We start from the raw sequence: 22,002 nt of genomic DNA, 5'->3' as shown, positions 1-22,002 counted from the left end.
TGCAGCTGTCTAAGCCATGGGCTGACAGCTTGGCCAGCAGTTTGCTGTGGGGGACAGTGTCAAAGGCCTTGCTGAAGTCCAGGTAGACTACATCCACAGCCTGCCCCACATACACCAGGCTGTCACCTGATCATAGAAGGAGATCAGGTTGGTGAGGCAGGACCTGCCCTTCCTAAACCCATGCTGGCTGGGCCTGAGCCCTTGGATATCCTTCAGGTCTGGGGTTTAGTGTCACACTTGGTAGACTTAGATACTGTTTGGACTTGATGATCTTCAAGGTCTTTTCCAACCACACTGATTCTGTAATCCTGTATCTTTTTCTGTAGTTAACACTTTTGTTCTGCTTTTCTGCTTCTTTCCTTTGCACCTTCTTGGGGTTTTTTCCTTTTTTCTTCGAGTCTGGGGCATATCTGCTGCTGGCTTTTATCCCTAAGTGCTGAGCTGGGAGAGGTAACCTCTCTTTCTTACTCTTCTCTAGTTTCCTGATGTGGAAGCACTGTGCAGGGAACTTCCTCCAGTTCAGAAAAAAGAAAGAGGAGATTTCCCTCCAGAGATGATTAGAGAACACAGTGGAGGTAATGTGATGTTCAGCTTTCTAAATGCTTCTGAAGCAAGACTGGTTATGAAAATGATGTTGATCATGGAAAACCTTGTCATGGTGTTCCACTGTTTCCCTATTAGCATCTGAATGTCTCAGTTCCAGTAGTGATTCTTCACTTTCACCTGGCCCTCTGCTGCAGGCTCCTTCCAAGCAAAATGAAGACTCCAGCAGCACAACAGGTAAAGCAGCTTTCCAGCAGGTCATTTGGAGCAGGTTCATTCTTCTTAGAACTCTTGACAAGATACCTGCAATAGAAATGTAAATCCACCTATGTCTGTTCAGCTTGCTAAATACTTCTGAAGCAAGACTGGTAGAAATGAAGGTGTGTGTATATATATAGAGAGAGACATGTGTGTGTATATATATATATACACACTATATATATATATAAAATATATAATATATATACATATACATATACACTATATATATATATTATATATAATATATATACACAAGACCAAATGCAAGGTCCTGCATCTGGGTTGGGGCAATCCCAAGCACCAATATAGGCTGGGTAGGGACTGGCTTGAGAGCAGCCCTGAAGAAAAGGACCTGGGGGTGCTGGTGGATGAGAAGCTCAACAGGAGCCAGCAGTGAGCACTTGCAGCCCAGAAAGCCAACCAGATCCTGGGCTGCAGCAAGAGAAGTGTGGCCAGCAGGGCAAGGGAGGGGATTCTCCCCCTCTGCTCAGCTCTGCTGAGACCCCACCTGCAGTACTGCCTCCAGTTCTGGAGCCCCTATTACAAGAGGGATCTGGAGGTGCTGGAAGGTGTCCAGAGAAGGGCCACGAGGATGAGCAGAGGACTGGAGCTCCTCTCTTATGGAGACAGACTGAGGGAGTTGGGGCTGTTCAGTCTGGAGAAGAGAAGGCTCCCAGGTGACCTCATTGTGGCCTTCCAGTATCTGAAGGGGGCTACAAGAAAGCTGGGGAGGGACATTTTAGAGTGTCAGGGAGTGATAGGACTGGGGAGAATGGTAAAAAAAACTAGAAATCAGTATATTCAGATTGGATGTTAGGAGGAAGTTTTTCCCCATGAGGGTGGTGAGAGCCTGGCACAGGTTGCCCAGGGAGGTGGTGGAAGCCTCATCCCTGGAGGTTTTTAATGCCATGCTGGATGTGGTTCTGAGCAACCTGATCTAGTGTGAGGTGTCCCTGCCCATGGCAGGGGGGTTGGAACTGGATGATCCTTGAGGTCCCTTGCACCCTGACAATTCTGTGATTCTGTGTAGTTTAAAACAATCACCCTTGTCCTATCACCATATGCCTTTACAAAAAGTCCCTCTTCAGTTTTCCTTTAGGCCCCCTTCAGGTACTGGAAGGCCACAAGAAGGTCTCCCTGGTGCCTTCCCTCCAGCCTGAACAGATCAAACTCCCTCAGCCTATCCTCATACCAGAGGTGCTCCAGCCCTCTAATCATCTTTGTGGTCCATCTCTGGACTCTTTCCAACAGACCCATGGCCTTTTTGTGCTGGGGGCTCCAGAGATGGAGACAGTGCTCCAGGAGGGGCAGAATCACCTCCCTTGACCTGCTGACCATGCATCTTTTGATGCAGCCAGGGATCAGTCTCCCCTCAGCCTCCGTTTCTCCAGACTAAACAACCCCACTTCCCTCAGCTGCTTCTCACATGACCTGCTCTCCAGATCCTTCACCAGCTTCCCTGTCCATCTCTGGAACTGCTACAGCAAATCAGTGTCTTCTCTGTAGTGAGATGCCTATTTTTTTGGTGGGTTTAGAAATCTCCTTTTCAGACCTAAACAAGGCTGCAATATCACAAGAGACACCCTTCCAGCATAAAGTTCAGAGTCTGCTGGTGAATGCTGCAGGACAGCCAAGAAAGGAGAAAGTGACCTTACCATCATGCCTTCAAGGGAGCAGACCAAGGTCCATACCAAATAAAAAGGTAAAATAGCATCTTTTTTTTTTGTTAATACTAATGCCCTCTCAGTCACATTGCTTCACTCTGGAGCAATACTGCAGGGGATTATGGATCTGCCTACTGAAACACAGCAGTTGCAAACTATGTCATGGAATGGAATGGAATGGAATGGAATAGAATATAGGATAGGATAGGATAGGATAGGATAGGATAGGATAGGATAGGATAGGATAGGATAGGATAGGATAGGATAGAATAGAATAGAATAGAATAGAATAGAATAGAATAGACCAGGTTGGAAGAGACCTTCAAGATTATCATATCCAGCACATCATCCAACACCATCTAATCAACTAACCCATGGCACCCTATCAAGTCTCCTCCTAAACACCTCCAGTGATGGTGACTCCACCACCTCCCTGGGCAGCACATTCCAATGGGCAATCACTCTCTCTGTGTAGAATTTCTTCCTAACATCCAGTCTGAACCTCCCCTGGTACAGCTTGAGACTGTGTCCTCTTGTTCTGGTGCTGGGTGCCTGGGAGAAGAGACAACCCCCTCCTGGCTACAACCTCCCTTCAGGTAGTTGTAGACAGCAAGAAGGTCTCCTCTGAGCCTCCTCTTCTCCAGGCTAAGCAACCCCAGCTCCCTCAGCCTCTCCTCACAGGGCTGTGCTCCAAACCCCTCCCCAGCTATGTTGCCTTCTCTGGACATGTTCAAGTGTCTCTAATAATTTAATTTTCTTTGCAAAGATAGAAGATCCTGTTGCAGGAAAGGTCAACACATCTTCACTTGCAACAGCAAGACAGCAGCTTAGTGACTTCCATCTCATTCCACCCCGAGTGACATTTGGAGTACTAAAGGAAGGCTGCACCTATGCAGCAACTGTGATCTTGAAGAATGTTGGTGTGAACTTCCTAAGGTTAGTCTGAATTTTCAGTACCTTTGTTATTAACTGTCCAAACACATATTGCTTGTTAATTGTCAGCTGTTAAATCTGATTACCATGAGATTGCAAACTGTGTTTGTAAATTTGGAATCCTGTCATTAGTATTGACTGGACAGAGGAGATGGTGCCACATCCAGCTGGCAGCCAGGCACCAGTGGTGTCCCCCAGGGATCAGTGCTGGGCCCCAGCCTGTTCAATATTTTTATTGATGATCTGGATGAGGGCATTGAGGCCATCATCAGTAAGTTTGCAGATGACACCAAGCTGGGGGCAGGAATTGATCTGTTAGAGGGTAGGAGAGCTCTGCAGAGGGACCTGGACAGGCTGGACAGATGGGCAGAGTCCAAGGGCATGAGATTGAACACATCTAAGTGGTGGTTTCTGCACATTGGCCACAACAACCTCATGCAGTGCTACAGGCTGGGGGCAGAGTGGCTGGAGAACAGCCAGGCAGAGAGGGACCTGGGGGTAGTGGTTGATAGTAGGCTGAACATAAGCCTGCAGTGTGCCCAGGTGGCCAAGAAGGCCAGTGGCATCCTGGCCTGCATCAGGAACAGTGTGGCCAGGAGGAGCAGGGAAGTCATTGTGCCCTGTGCTCAGCACTGGTTAGGCCACACCTTGAGTCCTGTGTCCAGTTCTGGGCCCCTCAGTTTAGGAAAGATGTTGAGATGCTGGAACATGTCCAGAGAAGGGCAACAAAGCTGGGGAGGGGTCTAGAGCCCAGCCCTATGAGAGGCTGAGGGAGCTGGGGTTGCTTAGCCTGGAGAAAAGCCTGGCCACACCTTGAGTCCTGTGTCCAGTTCTGGGCCCCTCAGTTTAGGAAAGATGTTGAGATGCTGGAACATGTCCAGAGAAGGGCAACAAATCTGGGGAGGGGTCTAGAGCCCAGCCCTATGAGAGGCTGAGGGAGCTGGGGTTGCTTAGCCTGGAGAAAAGGAGGCTCAGGGGAGACCTTAGGTCTTCTGAGGAGCAGATAAGGGAACTGGGGTCGTTTAGGCTGGAGAAAAGGAGGCTGAGGGGAGACCTTCTTGTTCTCTACAATTCCCTGAAAGGAGGTTGGGATGAGGTGAGTGTTGGTCTCTTCTGCCTAGCAACAAGTGATAGCATGAGAGGAAATGGCCTCAAGTTGCCCCACGGGAGGTTTAGTTTGGCAATTAGTAGAAACTTCTTCACTGAAAGGATTCTCAAACACTGAAATAGGCTCCCAGGGAGGTGGCTGAATCCCTGTCCCTGGGATCTTCCCCATTAGAGGTGTTTCAGAGATGCAGTGCTAAGGGATGTGGTTTAGCACCAGACCTGGTAGTAAAATAAAGGTCAGACTGGGTCTTAAACGATCTGACACCATTCCAACTAAAACAATTCTATGTTTCTGTGACAGTAGGATGTGTATTTCCATGATTTCAGCCTGGATGAGGCTAGCAAATTCTGCTGGCTTGCACGAGCAGGGTACCTGCTTGCTCAAAAGGGTCAGTGCCTGCTTGCTCAGTAGGGTCGGTGCCTGCTTGCTCAGTAGGGTCGGTGCCTGCCTGCTTGCTCAGTAGGGTAGGTGCCTGCTTGCTCAATAGGGTCGGTGCCTCCTTGCTCAGTAGGGTCGGTGCCCACTTGCTCAGTACGGTCGGTGCCTGCCTGCTTGCTCAGTAGGGTCGGTGCCTGCCTGCTTGCTCAGCAGGGTCGGTGCCTGCTTGCTCAGTACGGTCGGTGCCTGCCTGCTTGCTCAGTACGGTCGGTGCCTGCCTGCTTGCTCAATAGGGTCGGTGCCTCCTTGCTCAGTAGGGTCGGTGCCCGCTTGCTCAGTACGGTCGGTGCCTGCCTGCTTGCTCAGTACGGTCGGTGCCCGCTTGCTCAGTAGGGTCGGTGCCTGCTTGCTCAATAGGGTCGGTGCCTCCTTGCTCAGTAGGGTCGGTGCCTGCTTGCTCAGCAGGGTCGGTGCCTGCCTGCTTGCTCAGTAGGGTCGGTGCCTGCTTGCTCAGTAGGGTCGGTGCCTGCCTGCTTGCTCAGTAGGGTAGGTGCCTGCCTGCTCAATAGGGTCGGTGCCTGCTTGCTCAGTAGGGCCGGTGCCCGCTTGCTCAGTACGGTCGGTGCCTGCCTGCTTGCTCAATAGGGTCGGTGCCTGCTTGCTCAGTAGGGTCGGTGCCCGCTTGCTCAGTAGGGTTGGTGACTACTTGCTCAGCAGGGTCGGTGCCCGCTTGCTCAGTACGGTCGCTGCCTGCCTGCTTGCTCAATAGGGTCGGTGCCCGCTTGCTCAGTAGGGTCGGTGCCTTCCTGCTTGCTCAGTAGGGTCAGTGCCCGCTTGCTCAGTAGGGTCGGTGCCCGCTTGCTCAGTACGGTCGGTGCCCGCTTGCTCAGCAGGGTCGGTGCCCACTTGCTCAGTAGGGTCGGTGCCTGCTTGCTCAGTACGGTCGGTGCCTGCCTGCTTGCTCAATAGGGTCGGTGCCTGCTTGCTCAGTAGGGTCGGTGCCCGCTTGCTCAGTAGGGTCGGTGCCCGCTTGCTCAGCAGGGTCGGTGCCCACTTGCTCAGTAGGGTCGGTGCCTGCTTGCTCAGTACGGTCGGTGCCTGCCTGCTTGCTCAGTAGGGTCGGTGCCTTCCTGCTTGCTCAGTAGGGTCGGTGCCCGCTTGCTCAGCAGGGTCGGTGCCCGCTTGCTCAGTACGGTCAGTGCCTGCCTGCTTGCTCAATAGGGTCGGTGCCTGCTTGCTCAGTACGGTCAGTGCCCGCTTGCTCAGTAGGGTCGGTGCCTGCTTGCTCCGCAGGGTCGGTGCCCACTTGCTCAGTAGGGTCGGTGCCTGCTTGCTCAGTACGGTCGGTGCCTGCCTGCTTGCTCAGTAGGGTCGGTGCCTGCTTGCTCAGTAGGGTCGGTGTCCGCTTGCTCAGTACGGTCGGTGCCTGCCTGCTTGCTCAATAGGGTCGGTGCCTCCTTGCTCAGTAGGGTCGGTGCCTGCTTGCTCAGTACGGTCGGTGCCTGCCTGCTTGCTCAATAGGGTCGGTGCCTCCTTGCTCAGTAGGGTCGGTGCCCGCTTGCTCAGTACGGTCGGTGCCTGCCTGCTTGCTCAATAGGGTCGGTGCCTGCTTGCTCAGTAGGGTCGGTGCCCGCTTGCTCAGCAGGGTCGGTGCCTGCTTGCTCAGTACGGTCGGTGCCTGCCTGCTTGCTCAGTAGGGTCGGTGCCTTCCTGCTTGCTCAGTAGGGTCGGTGCCCGCTTGCTCAGTAGGGTCGGTGCCCGCTTGCTAAGCAGGGTCGGTGCCCGCTTGCCCAGTATGGTCGGTGCCCGCTTGCCCAGTATGGTCGGTGCCTGCTTGCTCAGTACGGTCGGTGCCCGCTTGCTCAGTAGGGTCGGTGCCTGCCCGCTTGCTCAGCAGGGTCGGTGCCCACTTGCTCAGTAGGGTCGGTGCCTGCTTGCTCAGTACGGTCGGTGCCTGCCTGCTTGCTCAGTAGGGTCGGTGCCTTCCTGCTTGCTCAGTAGGGTCGGTGCCTGCTTGCTCAGTAGGGTCGGTGCCCGCTTGCTAAGCAGGGTCGGTGCCCGCTTGCCCAGTACGGTCGGTGCCTGCTTGCTCAGTACGGTCGGTGCCCGCTTGCTCAGTAGGGTCGGTGCCTGCTTGCTCAGCAGTATCGGTGTCCGCTTGCTCAGCAGGGTCAGTGCCCGCTTGCTCAGTACGGTCGGTGCCCACTTGCTCAGTAGGGTCGGTGCCTGCTTGCTCAGTACGGTCGGTGCCTGCCTGCTTGCTCAATAGGGTCGGTGCCTCCTTGCTCAGTAGGGTCGGTGCCCGCTTGCTCAGTACGGTCGGTGCCTGCCTGCTTGCTCAATAGGGTCGGTGCCTCCTTGCTCAGTAGGGTCGGTGCCCGCTTGCTCAGTACGGTCGGTGCCTGCCTGCTTGCTCAATAGGGTCGGTGCCTGCTTGCTCAGTAGGGTCGGTGCCCGCTTGCTCAGTACGGTCGGTGCCCGCTTGCTCAGCAGGGTCGGTGCCCACTTGCTCAGTAGGGTCGGTGCCTGCTTGCTCAGTACAGTCGGTGCCTGCCTGCTTGCTCAGTAGGGTCGGTGCCTTCCTGCTTGCTCAGTAGGGTCGGTGCCTGCTTGCTCAGTAGGGTCGGTGCCCGCTTGCTCAGTAGGGTCGGTGCCCGCTTGCTAAGCAGGGTCGGTGCCCGCTTGCCCAGTATGGTCGGTGCCCGCTTGCCCAGTATGGTCGGTGCCTGCTTGCTCAGTACGGTCGGTGCCCGCTTGCTCAGTAGGGTCGGTGCCTGCCTGCTTGCTCAGTACGGTCGGTGCCTGCTTACTCAGTACGGTCGGTGCCTGCTTGCTCAGCAGGGTCGGTGTCCGCTTGCTCAGCAGGGTCAGTGCCCGCTTGCTCAGTACGGTCGGTGCCCACTTGCTCAGTAGGGTCGGTGCCTGCTTGCTCAGTACAGTCGGTGCCTGCCTGCTTGCTCAATAGGGTCGGTGCCTCCTTGCTCAGTAGGGTCGGTGCCCGCTTGCTCAGTACGGTCGGTGCCTGCCTGCTTGCTCAATAGGGTCGGTGCCTGCTTGCTCAGTAGGGTCGGTGCCCGCTTGCTCAGTAGGGTCGGTGCCCGCTTGCTCAGCAGGGTCGGTGCCCACTTGCTCAGTAGGGTCGGTGCCTGCTTGCTCAGTACAGTCGGTGCCTGTCTGCTTGCTCAGTAGGGTCGGTGCCTTCCTGCTTGCTCAGTAGGGTCGGTGCCTGCTTGCTCAGTAGGGTCGGTGCCTGCTTGCTCAGTAGGGTCGGTGTCCGCTTGCTCAGTACGGTCGGTGCCTGCTTGCTCAGTACGGTCGGTGCCCGCTTGCTCAGTAGGGTCGGTGCCTGCTTGCTCAGCAGGGTCGGTGCCTGCTTGCTCAGCAGGGTCGGTGCCCACTTGCTCAGTAGGGTCGGTGCCTGCTTGCTCAGTACGGTCGGTGCCTGCCTGCTTGTTCAGTACGGTCGTTGCCCGCTTGCTCAGTAGGGTTGGTGCCCGCTTGCTCAGTAGGGTCGGTGCCCGCTTGCTCAGTAGGGTCGGTGCCTGCTTGCTCAGTACGGTCGGTGCCTGCTTGCTCAGTAGGGTCAGTGCCCGCTTGCTCAGTAGGGTCGGTGCCCGCTTGCTCAGCAGGGTCAGTGCCTGCTTGCTCAGTAGGGTCTCTGCCTGCCTGAAATAGTCTCTGGTAAACTGATACTCTTCTCTTTCTGGCAGGTTTCGTGTGAAGCAGCCACCCCCTCACACAGGACTCAGGGTGGTGTACACCCCAGGACCTGTAAGTTCCAGGGGATCTTTGGGATTTTTGCTAGAGTTAGCTGGCCCTCAGGCCATCTAGAGGTCCTCTCAGGACAGCTCTCTGGGAACAGCACTGGCACAGTGCATGATCCGCTTAGAGTTATTTGAAGCAATGCTGCCTTCTGCTGTCCCTCTGCTGCCTTCAGCTAAGTACCCTGTGCACTCAGAGCCTGAGCAGATTGCAGAGGGATAAATGTATTCAGGGAAAAGCAGCAGGTCAGGCACAGAGTTGGTCAAGGTATTTTTTAAACAAATGTGATATTCTACCACTACCTCTGAGTTTTCTCATCTGTTAGGGCATTTGTTGTATCTGCTCTCTCTTATGCCCCAACATTAACCTCCTTCAATTCACCAAGCTTGGAAGAGTGCCTGAAAAGCTGCCCAGCAAAGAAAGACCTGGGGGTGTTGAGTGACAGGTGGCTGAGCTGTCAGTGTGCCCAGCTGTCCAAGGTGGCCAACAGTATCCTGGCCTCTATCAGGACTAGTGTGACCAGCAGGACCATGGATGGGATTGGCCCCCTATACTCAGCACTGGTGAGGCCACATCTTGAATACTGGCTTCAGTTTTCAGCCCCTCCCTCCAAGATCATTGAAATGCTGGAGCACCTCCAGAGAAGGACAACAAAGGTGGGGAAGGGCCTGGAGAACAGGTCTTGTGAGGAGCAGCTGAGGGCGACCTTGTCCCTGTCTACAACACCCTGAAAGGTTGAGAGCAAGGAGGTCTCCTTTCAGACTCCCTTTCTCCAGACTAAACAACCCCAACTTCCTCAGCCACTTCCCACAAGACCTGTTCTCCAGTCCCTGCACCAGCTTTGTTGTCCTTCTCTAGACACACACCAGCAACTCAATGTCCTTCACACCGTTGACTGCTACACTCTAGATGTGACCATCAATCAATTCCTCATCCACCAAACAGTCCATCCATCAATTCATCTCTCTCCCATTTAGAGAGAAACATTGTGAGGAATTATGTCAAAGGCCTTACAGAAGCCCACTTACATGGCTGGAATAATTTCCATTCTCTTTTCCCATCCACACAGCCATCCTTTTGCATCTTCCCTTTCTTCCCTACCTCTATGTTCATTTTCAAATGGAACAGACTGTTTCAGGTGGAAAGGGACCTTCAACAATCATCAGCTCCACCTGTCTGACAGCTTCAGGGCTGGCCAGAATTTAAAGTTCAGTATTAAGGGCCTTGTCCAAAGGCTTCTAAAACACGGACAGGCATGGGACATCAACCACCTTCTGATTCTCTCATCTACCCCAGTGTCTCCATTTCCCTGGAATCTACAAGCAAATTGTGAAGGAACAGAACTACAAACACCTTGCAAACTGCAATGTGAAGAGACACTTGTGTGGAACAGATGCTGGGTGTCTCTGTCCAGAGAGGGCAAGAGCCTCAGTTCTTTTGAATTGTCCTGTGTTATGAAACTAGAGGCACAAACAAGGCCAAAATAGCAACAGCCCTCAAGGCTATTTATTAAGATAATAAAGTGGACAGATCAGTGGGAGAGACAGAAAATAGAGAGAGAAGAGGGAGAGAGCAGAGGAAAGGAATTATATTACCACAGCACTAACCCCCCAAGACAGTTTGGGTCTGGGGAGGAAGGCTGCTGCGGCGTTGGAAGGCTGCTGCGGCGTTGGAAGGCTGCTGCGGCGTTGGAAGGCTGCTGCGGCGTTGGGAGGCTGCTGCGGCGTTGGGAGGCTGCTGCGGCGTTGGAAGGCTGCTGCGCCGTTGGAAGGCTGCTGTGGCGTTGGGAGGCTGCTGCGGCGTTGGAAGGCTGCTGCGGCGTTGGAAGGATGCTGCGCCGTTGGAAGGATGCTGCGGCGTTGGAAGGATGCTGCGGCGTTGGAAGGATGCTGCGGTGTTGGGAGGATGCTGCGGCGTTGGGAGGATGCTGCGCCGTTGGAAGGCTGCTGTGGCGTTGGGAGGCTGCTGTGGCGTTGGGAGGCTGCTGCGGCGTTGGAAGGCTGCTGCGGCGTTGGAAGGATGCTGCGCCGTTGGAAGGATGCTGCGGTGTTGGGAGGATGCTGCGGCGTTGGGAGGATGCTGCGGCGTTGGAAGGATGCTGCGGCTTTGGAAGGCTGCTGCGGCGTTGGGAGGATGCTGCAGCGTTGGGAGGCTGCTGCGGCGTTGGGAGGCTGCTGCGGCGTTGGAAGGCTGCTGCACCATTGGAAGGATGCTGCGCCGTTGGAAGGATGCTGCGCCGTTGGAAGGATGCTGCGGTGTTGGGAGGATGCTGCGGCGTTGGAAGGATGCTGCGGCGTTGGGAGGATGCTGCGGCGCTGGGAGGATGCTGCGGCGTAGGGAGGCTGCTGCGGCGTAGGGAGGCTGCTGCAGCGTAGGGAGGCTGCTGCGGCGTTGGGAGGCTGCTGCGCCGTTGGAAGGATACTGCGGCGTTGGAAGGATGCTGCGGCGTAGGGAGGCTGCTGCGGCGTTGGAAGGCTGCTGCGGCGTTGGAAGGCTGCTGCGGTGTTGGGAGGATGCTGCAGCGTTGGGAGGATGCTGCAGCGGCGTTGGAAGGCTGCAGCGGCGTTGGGAGGCTGCTGAGGCATTGGAAGGATGCTGCGGCGTTGGAAGGATACTGCGGCGTAGGGAGGCTGCTGCGGCGTTGGAAGGCTGCTGCGGCGTTGGAAGGCTGCTGCGGTGTTGGGAGGATGCTGCAGCGTTGGGAGGATGCTGCAGCGGCGTTGGAAGGCTGCAGCGGCGTTGGGAGGCTGCTGAGGCATTGGAAGGATGCTGCGGCGTTGGAAGGGTGCTGCAGCATTGGGAGGCTGCTGCGGCGTTGGGAGGCTGCTGCGGCGTTGGAAGGGTGCTGCAGCATTGGGAGGCTGCTGCGGCGTTGGGAGGCTGCTGCGGCATTGGGAGGCTGCTGCGGCGTTGGGAGGCTGCTGCGGCGTTGGAAGGGTGCTGCAGCATTGGGAGGCTGCTGCGGCGTTGGGAGGCTGCTGCGGCATTGGGAGGCTGCTGCGGCGTTGGAAGGCTGCTGAGGCATTGGAAGGCTGCTGCAGCGGCGTTGGAAGGCCGCAGCGGCGTTGGAAGGCTGCTGCGGCGTTGGGAGGATGCTGCGGCATTGGAAGGCTGCTGCGGCGTTGGGAGGATGCTGCAGCGTTGGAAGGATGCTGTGGCGTTGGAAGGATGCTGCGGCGTTGGGAGGCTGCTGCGGCGTTGGGAGGATGCTGCGGCAGCGTTGGAAGGATGCTGCGGCAGCATTGGAAGGATGATGCGGCAGCGTTGGAAGGATGATGCGGCGTTGGCGTGGAGTAGATGTTGTCCTGGCTGGCTGTGCTGTCCTCTGAGCAGCCTCTTCAGCTCCGTGAGTTGCAGCAGGCAGAACTTAGGACACGGAGAGATGGTTCCTCTTGGTCTGCTCCTTCCAGGCTCCGTGGTGATGTTTCTGTTCTCTCCTGGTACACTTTCCTTCAGACCAGCATTGCTCCAGTCTTTTCCTTCTCTTGTGTTTTCCTTCCCTCAGCCAGCAGTTGCTCAGATCTTTCATACAGGTTTCAGGTATGTATATTCCAGAGGGCATGGATAGCAGTGGCCTCTGCCCATTGTTTCCAGGGCAGCTGCAGTCTGGTGACCAATCTTTGTCTATGCAACTTCCAGAGAGTCATTGTCCAGCGGCATCTGCCCAGTACACATCAGCTATTGTCTGGGCAAGCAGCAAAGGTGATTTTATCTTTGTAGAGTCCCATCAAGAGAGACAAGATTTAGTCTCTCACACTGGGTACCTGGCAAGCACCACTCTGCGTGCTGGGAACTGCCTTTAATTTCACCAGACAGTGCAGAACAAAACCAAACCATTCAAGGACTGCTGGAGGGAACTAGGTATGAAACATGAACCTTACCTGTGAGTAATCAATGCTCTGTGTCCCCTAGGTGGCAGCAGGCTTGCAGGTCGAACTGGAGATAGAGATTTTTGCCAGGGTAATTGGAGGGGGAAACACTGCTGGCCTTGAAGATGTTTCCCATGATATCGAAATATTAACAGAAACAGCAACTCTTTTCCTGCCTGTGAGAGCAAATATCCTTTGATGTCTTAATTCCCACACACGTATCTTCTAGCATCAACTAGACCAGGCACTTGGGGACCAACTACCTGCCAGGAGCCTTAAGCATCTTTTGCAGTAAGGGCTGCAGAGCTGGCAGGCTTTCCTGGCCGTCACAGAAACACACCAATGGCTGCTTCCAAAAGCACAACAAAATGCAGATTTGAAGGAAGCAAAAGCAATTTCCATCAGAGTGACAAGGTTTTTAAGAGTGGGGAAAGGAGGAATGGTAAGCTCAGAAGGAGCTAACAGGAGCCCTTTCCCACCACCCCAGTCCTTTATAACACTTATGAATGGATGGCAGCATCTGATGGTACAAATCCATGTGTAAGCCCAGAGACAGATGGGCAGAGTCCAAGGGCATGAGGTGTAACACATCTAAGTGCCAGGTTCTACACACTGGCCACAACAACCCCATGCAGTGCTACAGGCTGGGGTCAGAGTGGCTGAGAGCAGCCAGGCAGAGAGGGACCTGGGGGTAGTGGTTGATAGTAGGCTGAACATGAGCCAGCAGTGTGCCCAGGTGGCCAAGAAGGCCAATGGCATCCTGGCCTGTACCAGGAATAGTGTGGCCAGCAGGAGCAGGGAAGTCATTCTACCCTGCACTCAGCACTGGTTAGGCCACACCTTGAGTCCTGTGTCCAGTTCTGGGCCCCTCAGTTTAAGAAGGTCATTGAGACACTTGAATGTGTCCAGAGAAGGGCAACAAAGCTGGGGAGGGTTTTGGAGCCCAGCCCTGTGAGGAGAGGCTGAGGGAGCTGGGGTTGCTTAGCCTGCAGAAGAGGAGGCTCAGGGGAGACCTTCTTGCTCTCTACAACTACCTGAAGGGAGATTGTAGCCAGGTGGGGGTACAGACTACTTGTGACAGAACAAGCTGCACCAGGGAGGGTTCAGGCTGGATGTTAGAAAGAAATTCTTCCCAGCAAGAGAGATTGGCCATTGGAATGTGCTGCCCAGGGAGGTGGTGGAGTCACCATCACTGGAGGTGTTTAGGAGGAGACTGGATGAGGCACTTGGTGCCATGGTTTAGTTGATTAGATGGTGTTGGGTGATAGGTTGGACTCAAACTCAAAGGTGTTCTCCAGCCTGGTTAATTCTGTGTTCTGTATACTCTGTCAGGGGAGATGCCAGCACAGAAGCTCCAGAATGGTGTCAGACATTAGCCCAGTGTGAGTTCAGTAAGCTTTTCAACTGCTTAATTGAGGACAGAGCTAGACTGAAAGAAAACAGCCATGATTCAAGTTGTTTCACAGCCTTATTTCCAGAATTCATTCCAGCCCCCATGCATATTGGCTGCACAGCTCTGCAGGAAGGGTTAGATCCTTAACCTGCCTTTCCACCAGTGCTCACCGGTGACCTCTACGAGTGCCGCCCACAGGGGTACCCCCAGGGGAGGATGGCAGCCACCATCCAGGCAGTTCCTGCAAGCTCCAAGCCACGGCTCCAGCCTGCCCTTCCTCGAAAGCTTTCTGGTTAATGTGAGTACTGGGTGGAGGGAGAGCAGCTGTTTGGCCTCCTTTTGGCTTCTTGTGCTGGGTTACACCCATCCTGGGGGGCAGGCCTTGTATCCCCCTGGGTGTAGGTGGATTTCAGTCCTTCGGAGAAGCCTGGATGCGGCAGGGCGAGGATCAGGCCTGACCACAGGGCAGAACCAGGAGGCCAGCAGCATCTGTTGGTCCTTCTGAATAGGTGAGGCAGGAGCAAAGAGAAAGATGGCTGCCATGCCCTCCCCTTTATAGTCTTGCTGGGCAGGAAGGGGGAGAGGAACAGACCAACTCAGACCCATGGGACCCCTCCTCCCAGGAGGGAGAAACCACATCCACCTGGATCAGGTTTCTTTTGTCCCCTGGGGGAAGCAGGGCTCTTGCAACCCTCCACACCCCGGGATGGATGTAACCCAGCACACTTCTGATCCACATCATCAACAAACCTCACAGGAAAGCTGTCCCTCACACAGCACACAAGCCTGGCAAGGAGTGGGAAGCACTGGATGATATTAACAAGAGGACTCACTGACACATTACTACAGCTGCTCAGGGCAGTGGAGGCACTCACAGATGAGCCTCCCCAGTCCTGTCCCAAAGCCTTCACTTAACTGCCTCCACCTTGAACAAGTCATTGAGCCTCCTGGCAGCAGGAGGCTGGTTTAACTGCAGCTGAACCCTAATAAATCAGCCTCTCTTTAGCACTCTTCACTTGGTAAAACCAACTCTTACTGCTGACTCTGACACTGACAGCAAGTCAGGACAGGAATCTTGCAGACAGGGCATCCTTATGATGACAAGTTTGAGCACACACAGCCCTCTGCAGACATTGGTTCATACAGCACAATTCTGTAACCTTGAAGAATGAGTCTGCATGAGGAATGGATGTCCTCACTGCCAGCAGGAAAGCCTTGTTGGTGGGGAAGGAGCAACCCCTCTGTTGTGACCAGATAGCCAGGGCTCAGCTGCCAGCTGAGTTAAAAGCAGGATTAAGACATTCCAGCTGTATCTCATTTCTTTTCCTCTGGAGGAAAAGGAAATCAACCCCAAGAAACACTGCAGAGAAGCATGCACCCCTGACTGCTGCATCTGCTCTAAAACTACTCAGAGTACGTGAACCACAAAGCTTTTTTCCTCCCCTAAGTATCCTCCAACCTTTTCCAGTGTGGAAATTTATCCCCAGAGTAACACAGAATTCAGTCTAGAACAGCAAATTCAATGCCCTTCAGCTCAGAGGCTTACAAACAGGATCTCATGTGGGTGATGATGAGTTGCTGGAATGTGTCCAGAGAAGGGCAACAAAGCTGGGGAGGGGTTTGGAGCACAGCCCTGTGAGGAGAGGCTGAGGGAGCTGGGGTTGCTTAGCCTGGAGAAGAGGAGGCTCAGGGGAGACCTTCTTGCTGTCTACAACTACCTGAAGGAAGGCTGTAGCCAGGTGGGGGTTGGTCTCTTCTCCCAGGCAACCAGCACCAGAACAAGAGGACACAGTCTCAAGCTGTGTCCTCAATCCATCACCACAAAATCTCCTGGACTCCAAACCCTACTCATCTCAAATACATCAAGGAACCCTGAAGAGAGTAAGATCCCATAGCTACAGGCTGGGGTCAGAGTGGCTGGAGAGCAGCCAGGCGGAAAGGGACCTGGGAGTACTGGTTGATAGTAGGCTGAACATGAGCCAGCAGTGTGCCCAGGTGGTCAAGAAGGCCAATGGCATCCTGGCCTGTATCAGGAATAGTATGGCCAGCAGGAGCAGGGAAGTCATTGTGCCCCTGTGCCCACACCTTGAGTCCTGTGTCCAGCTCTGGGCCCCTCAGTTTAGGAAGGAGGTTGAGTTGCTGCAAGGTGTCCAGAGAAGGGCACCAAAGCTGGGGAGGGGTCTGGAGCACAGCCCTGTGAGGAGAGGCTGAGGGAGCTGGGGTTGCTTAGCCTGGAGAAGAGGAGGCTCAGGGGAAACCTTCTTGCTGTCTACAACTACCCAAAGGGAGGCGGTAGCCAGGTGGGGGTTGGTCTCTTCTCCCAGGCAACCAGCACCAGAACAAGAGGACACAGTCTCAAGCTGCACCAGGGGAGGTTTAGGCTGGAGGTTAGGAAGAAGTTCTTCATAGAAAGAGGGATTAGCCATTGGAATGTGCTGCCCAGGGAGGTGGTGGAGTCACCATCCCTGGAGGTGTTTAGGAAGAGACTGGATGAGGCACTTGGTGCCATGGTTTAGTTGATCAGATGGTGTCGGGTGATAGGTTGGACTTGATGATCTTGAAGGTCTCTTCCACCCTGGTCTATTCTATTCTATTCTATTCTATTCTATTCTATTCTATTCTATTCTATTCTATATAGTCTTCTTCAACCATCCAGAACAGACATGGTTAAGTCTTTGCAGTGGCAGAGACACAGTTTAAGTCAAGTTTCCCGGGTGGGTATCACTAGAGCAAATGATTCTTTCCACTGAAACCTGGACAGTTAAGAGACCAACAAGCAAAAACAAAGCCAACAAAACAAATCACTGACGTAGCATCACCTGACCAAGTGCAGTCCTATGTCACTTCTATGTTTATAGTTATTCCTCTTGGATATGTAAAATATTTCACAGAGATTCCCTAATATTCAAATTAAATGCTGCACAGGAAGCTGCCCATGAAAGCCTTCCATGTTCCTACATGGACTGCTCTTCCTGGACTCATGGTCATGGTATTTACAACACTCCATTTATGAAATCAAGGCAAAACCCTTCATCTAGCTGAAGCCCATGGGAGAACCCTTCCTCACTGTTCTGGTTTGAGGCCAGGCAGATCCTCTCTTGCCCCTGAGAGGGGCAAAAGAATGACCCTTGTCACACCAATGGGTTGCAGAAGTGATGGAAAGTTTGAATGGAAAAGCAGTGAGTGTTGTACAGAAACCCAAACACACAGAGTCCCCAAATGCCTCTCAGCACTTCCCTTCTTCCCCACCTGAGGGTATACCCAAACCCCCCAGGGCTCTTTCTTCCCTCCCCACTGCTAGGATAGTCTCAGCTTGCCAGGTCTGAGACTGCCCCTCCCCCACTTCTCCTCCTGGGAGAGGCCTAGCCAGGCTGTGGTGGGTTAATGCCCATTCTGAAAAGAAACAAAACAGGGTGGAAGGCTTGCAAGTGCTTTGCCCTCCCTGCAGGGCATTTTCCCCCTGGGAAACTGAGTCTGTTCCACTCCCCTCTCCCTGCCCAGCTAGGGTATAAAAAGCAGGACATTGCAGTCACTAGGCCTGCTTTTGGCTCCTGCCTGCATGAGAGTTACTGCAGCTGCCTTCCTGCTCCTCTGCCGTGTGGCCAGGCCTGATCCTTCTCCCTGCTGCCTCTGTGCCTCTTCAGAGAGAGACTGGTTTTGTATTCTTCTCCTTCGTCCCCCTCCCATCCATCCTTGTTCCTTGCCCTTGTGAACCTTACCTGTTATTGATATATATTTTGTTGTTGTTTTGTTTTGTTTAAAGACAACTCTTTACCTCTCTACTTCCAAGCTGACTCCAAATTATACTTGGTGGATTTGCTCCTTTCCTTTTTCCCCTCTCTGCTGGGAGGGAAGAGGGGGGAGCTGGGGAGAGATTCTCAGCCTTGCCCCCATCTGAGCTCTTAACTCCACACACAGGCCTAAGAGGTCTTGAGATACTCCCCCAGCGTTACCTGATAGGGAGCATCTCCCACAGGAGAGGGAAGAGAGAGGAAGAGAAAGACTTAGCAGCTGGATTTATAGGGAGCAGGACACGATGGGTATGAAATACACAGCTCCCTCTGTTCACCTACTGGGATGGACCCTTGGGGCACTGGAGATGTAGGTTGTGTGGCAGCAGCAGGAGGCACCCAGCCTGAACTGCCACACTCACATTGTTCCAACAGCAAGAGTAGAGGCCAGGTCTTAATGAAGCCAGTCTGAAACACTGGCAGTGCTCACACACTTGCAAAGAAGCCAGGTGCAATTACTGGGTTTGCTTCAACTGTACCAAGGCAGAGTTGGGGTCTGGTTGGCTTTTGGGGGGGGTTTAGGGTTTTGTTGTTGTTGTTGTTTCCTTCCCTGCTGTTTGTTTTCTTCCCTTTCATGTTAATTTTCTGTCCTTTTTCACTACAGATAGAGCCCTGGAAGAGTAACATGAAGATCAGCAATCCTGAGATACCTGAATTTCAGTCCTGGTGTTATGGAAATGTCTCTAGTGTAGGCTTATTATGGAACCAGATTAATGTGAATACTGTGTCTTGTCTACTATTAATGGGAAACATGGGCCATAAGTTGACAACCTTCTGCTGTGGCTGTCTGGCATGCAAAGAGTGAAAGGATGACTGTCACTCAACCCCAGTGCTGGAGTCTCTGCACTTCAGAAGAGTGATGAATGGTTCCCCATAGGTTTGCTTTGAGAAGGGGTTATGTTTCTAGAACATGTGCTGAGGCACCTAAAAATCTTTGAAGTATAGAATCATAGAACCAATAAGGTTGGAAAAGACCTCAGAGATCACCAAGTCCAACCTGTCACCCAACACCTCAGGACTAACTAAACCATGGCACCAAGTGCCACGTCCAATCCCTTTTTTGAGCACCTCCAGGGATGGTGACTCCACCACCTCCCTGGGCAGCACATTCCAATGGCCAATTACTCTTTCTATGAAGAACTTTCTCACCTCCAGCCTAAACTTTCCCTGGCACAGCTTGAGACTGTGTCCTCTTGTTCTGATGCTGATTGCCTGGGAGAAAAGCCCAACCTCCACCTGGCTACAACCTCCCTTCAGGTAGTTCAGCAATGAGGTCTCCCCTGAGCCTCCTCTTCTCCAGGCTAAGCAACCCCAGCTCCCTCAGCCTCTCCTCACAGGGCTGTGCTCCAGACCTCTCCCCAGCTTTGTTGCCCTTCTCTGGACACATTCAAGTGTCTTACTGTCCTTCTTAAATTGAGGAGCCCACTACAGGAGGGGGTAGACAGGAAGGGGTTGGTCTCTTCTCCCAGGCAACCAGCACCAGAACAAGGGGACACAGTCTCAAGCTGCACCAGGGGAGGTTTAGACTCGAGGTGAGGAGAAAGTTCTTCACAGAGAGAGTTGTCATTGGAATGTGCTGCCCAGGGAGGTGGTGGAGTCGCCATCCCTGGAGGTGTTCAAGAGGGGATTGGACGTGGCACTTGGTGCCATGGTCTAGTCGTGAGGTCTGTGGCGACAGGTTGGACTTGATGATCCTTGGGGTCTCTTCCAACCTTAGTTATACTGTGAGACTGTGAGCATGGAGCAGGTTTCACTGAAATCAACTGTGATTCTGCAAGAAAGAACTGAGCTGCTCTGGTCATCTACATCACAGAACCACAAAGTGGTAGGCGTTGGAAAGCACCTCTGGAGATCATTTAACCCCACCTGCTAGAGCAGCATCACCTAGAGTAAATCACACTGAAACACATCTAGGTGGGTTCTGAAAGCCTCAAGAGATGGAGGCTCCACAACCTCTCTGGGCAGCCTGTTCCAGTGCTCTACCACCCTTAAAGGGAAGACTTTTCCTTCTACTTACATGGCACTGCCTGTGTTCCACTTTGTGCCCACTGCCCCTTGTTCTGTCACTCAACACCTGGTTCCATCCTCCTGACACTCACCCTTTAGATACTGCTAAGCATTATAGGAGATCCCCTCTCAGTCTCCTCCCCCACTGAGGTGTCTCAGTCACTAGAGCCTTAAGGACATTTGTTTGGACCAGAGCAGGGGAAGAAAAAGAAGAGGAAAAAACAGAAAGAAAAAGAGGAAACCTGTCCCACCATAGGCAGTCCAACCAAAACAGGTTGTCCCAGCACCATGCCAGAAGGCCTCACTCTTCTGTTTGGGGCTAGAAATAAAGGGAAGGCCTTGAGGACAAAAAACCACTCTGCTAGGGGCACCCATTTATTCCCCACCAGTCCTTACTCTGTTTCTGCATCCCTAAGCTGATTTGCCCATCCTGGGTCATGGGGTTTCAGAAATGGCTTTCACTGAGCTGGATGAGGGCATTGAGTCCATCATCAGTAAATTTGCAGATGACACCAAGCTGGGGGCAGGAGTTGATCTGCTGGAGGGTAGAGAGGCTCTGCAGAGGGACCTGGACAGGCTGGACAGATGGGCAGAGTCCAAGGGCATGAGATTGAACACATCCAAGTGCCAGGTTCTGCACACTGGCCACAGCAACCCCATGCAGTGCTACAGGCTGGGGTCAGAGTGGCTGGAGAGCAGCCAGGCAGAGAGGGACCTGGGGGTAGTGGTTGATGGTAAGCTGAACATGAGCCTGCAGTGTGGCCAGGCAGCCAAGAGGGCCAATGGCATCCTGGCCTGCATCAGGAACAGTGTGGCCAGCAGGAGCAGGGAGGTCATTCTGCCCCTGTACACTGCACTGGTTAGGCCACACCTTGAGTCCTGTGTCCAGTTCTGGGCCCCTCAGTTTAGGAAAGATGTTGAGTTGCTGGAAGGTGTCCAGAGAAGGGCAACAAAGCTGGGGAGGGGTTTGGAACACAGCCCTGTGAGGAGAGGCTGAGGGAGCTGGGGTTGCTTAGCCTGGAGGAGACTCAGGGGTGACCTTATTGCTGTCTACAACTACCCGAAGGGAGGTTGTAGCCAGCTGGGTTTTGGTCTCTTCTCCCAGGCAAGCAGCACCAGAACAAGAGGACACAGTCTCAAGCTGCACCAGGGGAGGTTTAGGCTGGAGGTTAGGAAGAAGTTCTACACAGAGAGAGTGACTGGCCATTGGAATGGGCTGCCCAGGGAGGTGGTGGAGTCACCATCATTGGAGGTGTTCAAGAGGAGAAGACTTGATAGGGTGCTTGGTTGCATGGTTTAGTTGATTAGGTGGTGTTGGGTGATAGGTTGGATGCGATGATCTTGAAGGTCTCTTCCAACCTGGTTTATTCCATCCTATCTCCTTCCCCTGCAGGCAATACAGAGTATGGAACACTTATTAACTCCTTCAGACTTTGCCCATTCCTGGACTCTTGCTATCAGACACCATCTTCAAATGCTCCTTTGCACATCTGTTTCACAGTGGGAAACTGAACCACTTGGAGATGGCTTCCCCACCCACTACTTAGAGAGTAGTGACTAAGAGAAACATCTCAGTCTTTATCAGACACCATGCACCACAAACTGGGAACAGCAGCAGAGACTTTTGCTTACTTTGTCCTGCCCCACTGCAGAAATGAATCATTCTGCCTGATGCACCACTAGCACGAGTGCAGAAATTCAGTGCAGTTTTCTCAAAGCTGGAGCAAGCCCAGTGCAGGTGACTCATGCTGCTCATGCTCAGCCTGCCAACTCTGCAGAGCAGCACAGGCCTGGGTGGCAGCCCTCTCCTTTGCTCCCAGATTCTCTGGAAACAAATTTCCTTTGGGAAGAGACACAGAGAGCAAGGCAGCTGAGGCTTTACTAGAGAAACATCATGACAAAAGTCCATGAACAAAGCCACCTCATCCAGCAAATATAAATAGGCCTTTTAGATTGCAGCCACAGTTTGCCCTGCCCCACTAAAGAGTGAGTGGCTGCAGAGCAAGTTCTCACACGTTGGCAGAAGTCACTTGGCTGTGCCCAGAGGCTCTGAGCACCACCACAAACCAGCAGGTGTCAAACCATCATCAAATCTTGCCAGCTGCCTTCCCTGCACGGGGCATGATCTCACCAGCTGCTCCATGTGCTGCATTCACTCCACTGAGTCAATGCTGCTACAATGACCCAGCCTCTTCTGCAGGAGAAGTCAGCTCCATTTCTAATGGGTATTCTGCTGGAGGAAAGCATATACCCCTGACAGCCACCTCACAGATGGTTCACATCCATACAGCTG

The 22,002-nt window shown here is 53.5% G+C and overlaps 1 protein-coding gene across 1 annotated transcript in view; it reads left to right on the top strand.

The window, feature by feature from the left end:
* SPAG17 (sperm associated antigen 17) overlaps window positions 1-14,369 on the top strand; it is a 143,098-nt gene extending 128,729 nt beyond the window's left edge. Inside the window, exons 41-48 of the mRNA XM_054163906.1 lie at window positions 479-575; window positions 682-780; window positions 2,355-2,506; window positions 3,235-3,404; window positions 8,598-8,658; window positions 12,562-12,706; window positions 14,072-14,203; window positions 14,314-14,369. Coding sequence (XP_054019881.1) covers window positions 479-575; window positions 682-780; window positions 2,355-2,506; window positions 3,235-3,404; window positions 8,598-8,658; window positions 12,562-12,706; window positions 14,072-14,203; window positions 14,314-14,369 — 912 coding nt within the window. The remainder of the gene's footprint in view (window positions 1-478; window positions 576-681; window positions 781-2,354; window positions 2,507-3,234; window positions 3,405-8,597; window positions 8,659-12,561; window positions 12,707-14,071; window positions 14,204-14,313) is intronic.
* Window positions 14,370-22,002: the final 7,633 nt, after the last annotated feature.

The sequence above is a fragment of the Dryobates pubescens genome, chromosome 8 (assembly GCF_014839835.1).
Source record: "Dryobates pubescens isolate bDryPub1 chromosome 8, bDryPub1.pri, whole genome shotgun sequence".
NCBI lineage: Eukaryota > Metazoa > Chordata > Aves > Piciformes > Picidae > Dryobates > Dryobates pubescens.
Note: the sequence above shows the minus strand (reverse complement) of the source record. Positions and strands in the feature narration are given on the sequence as shown.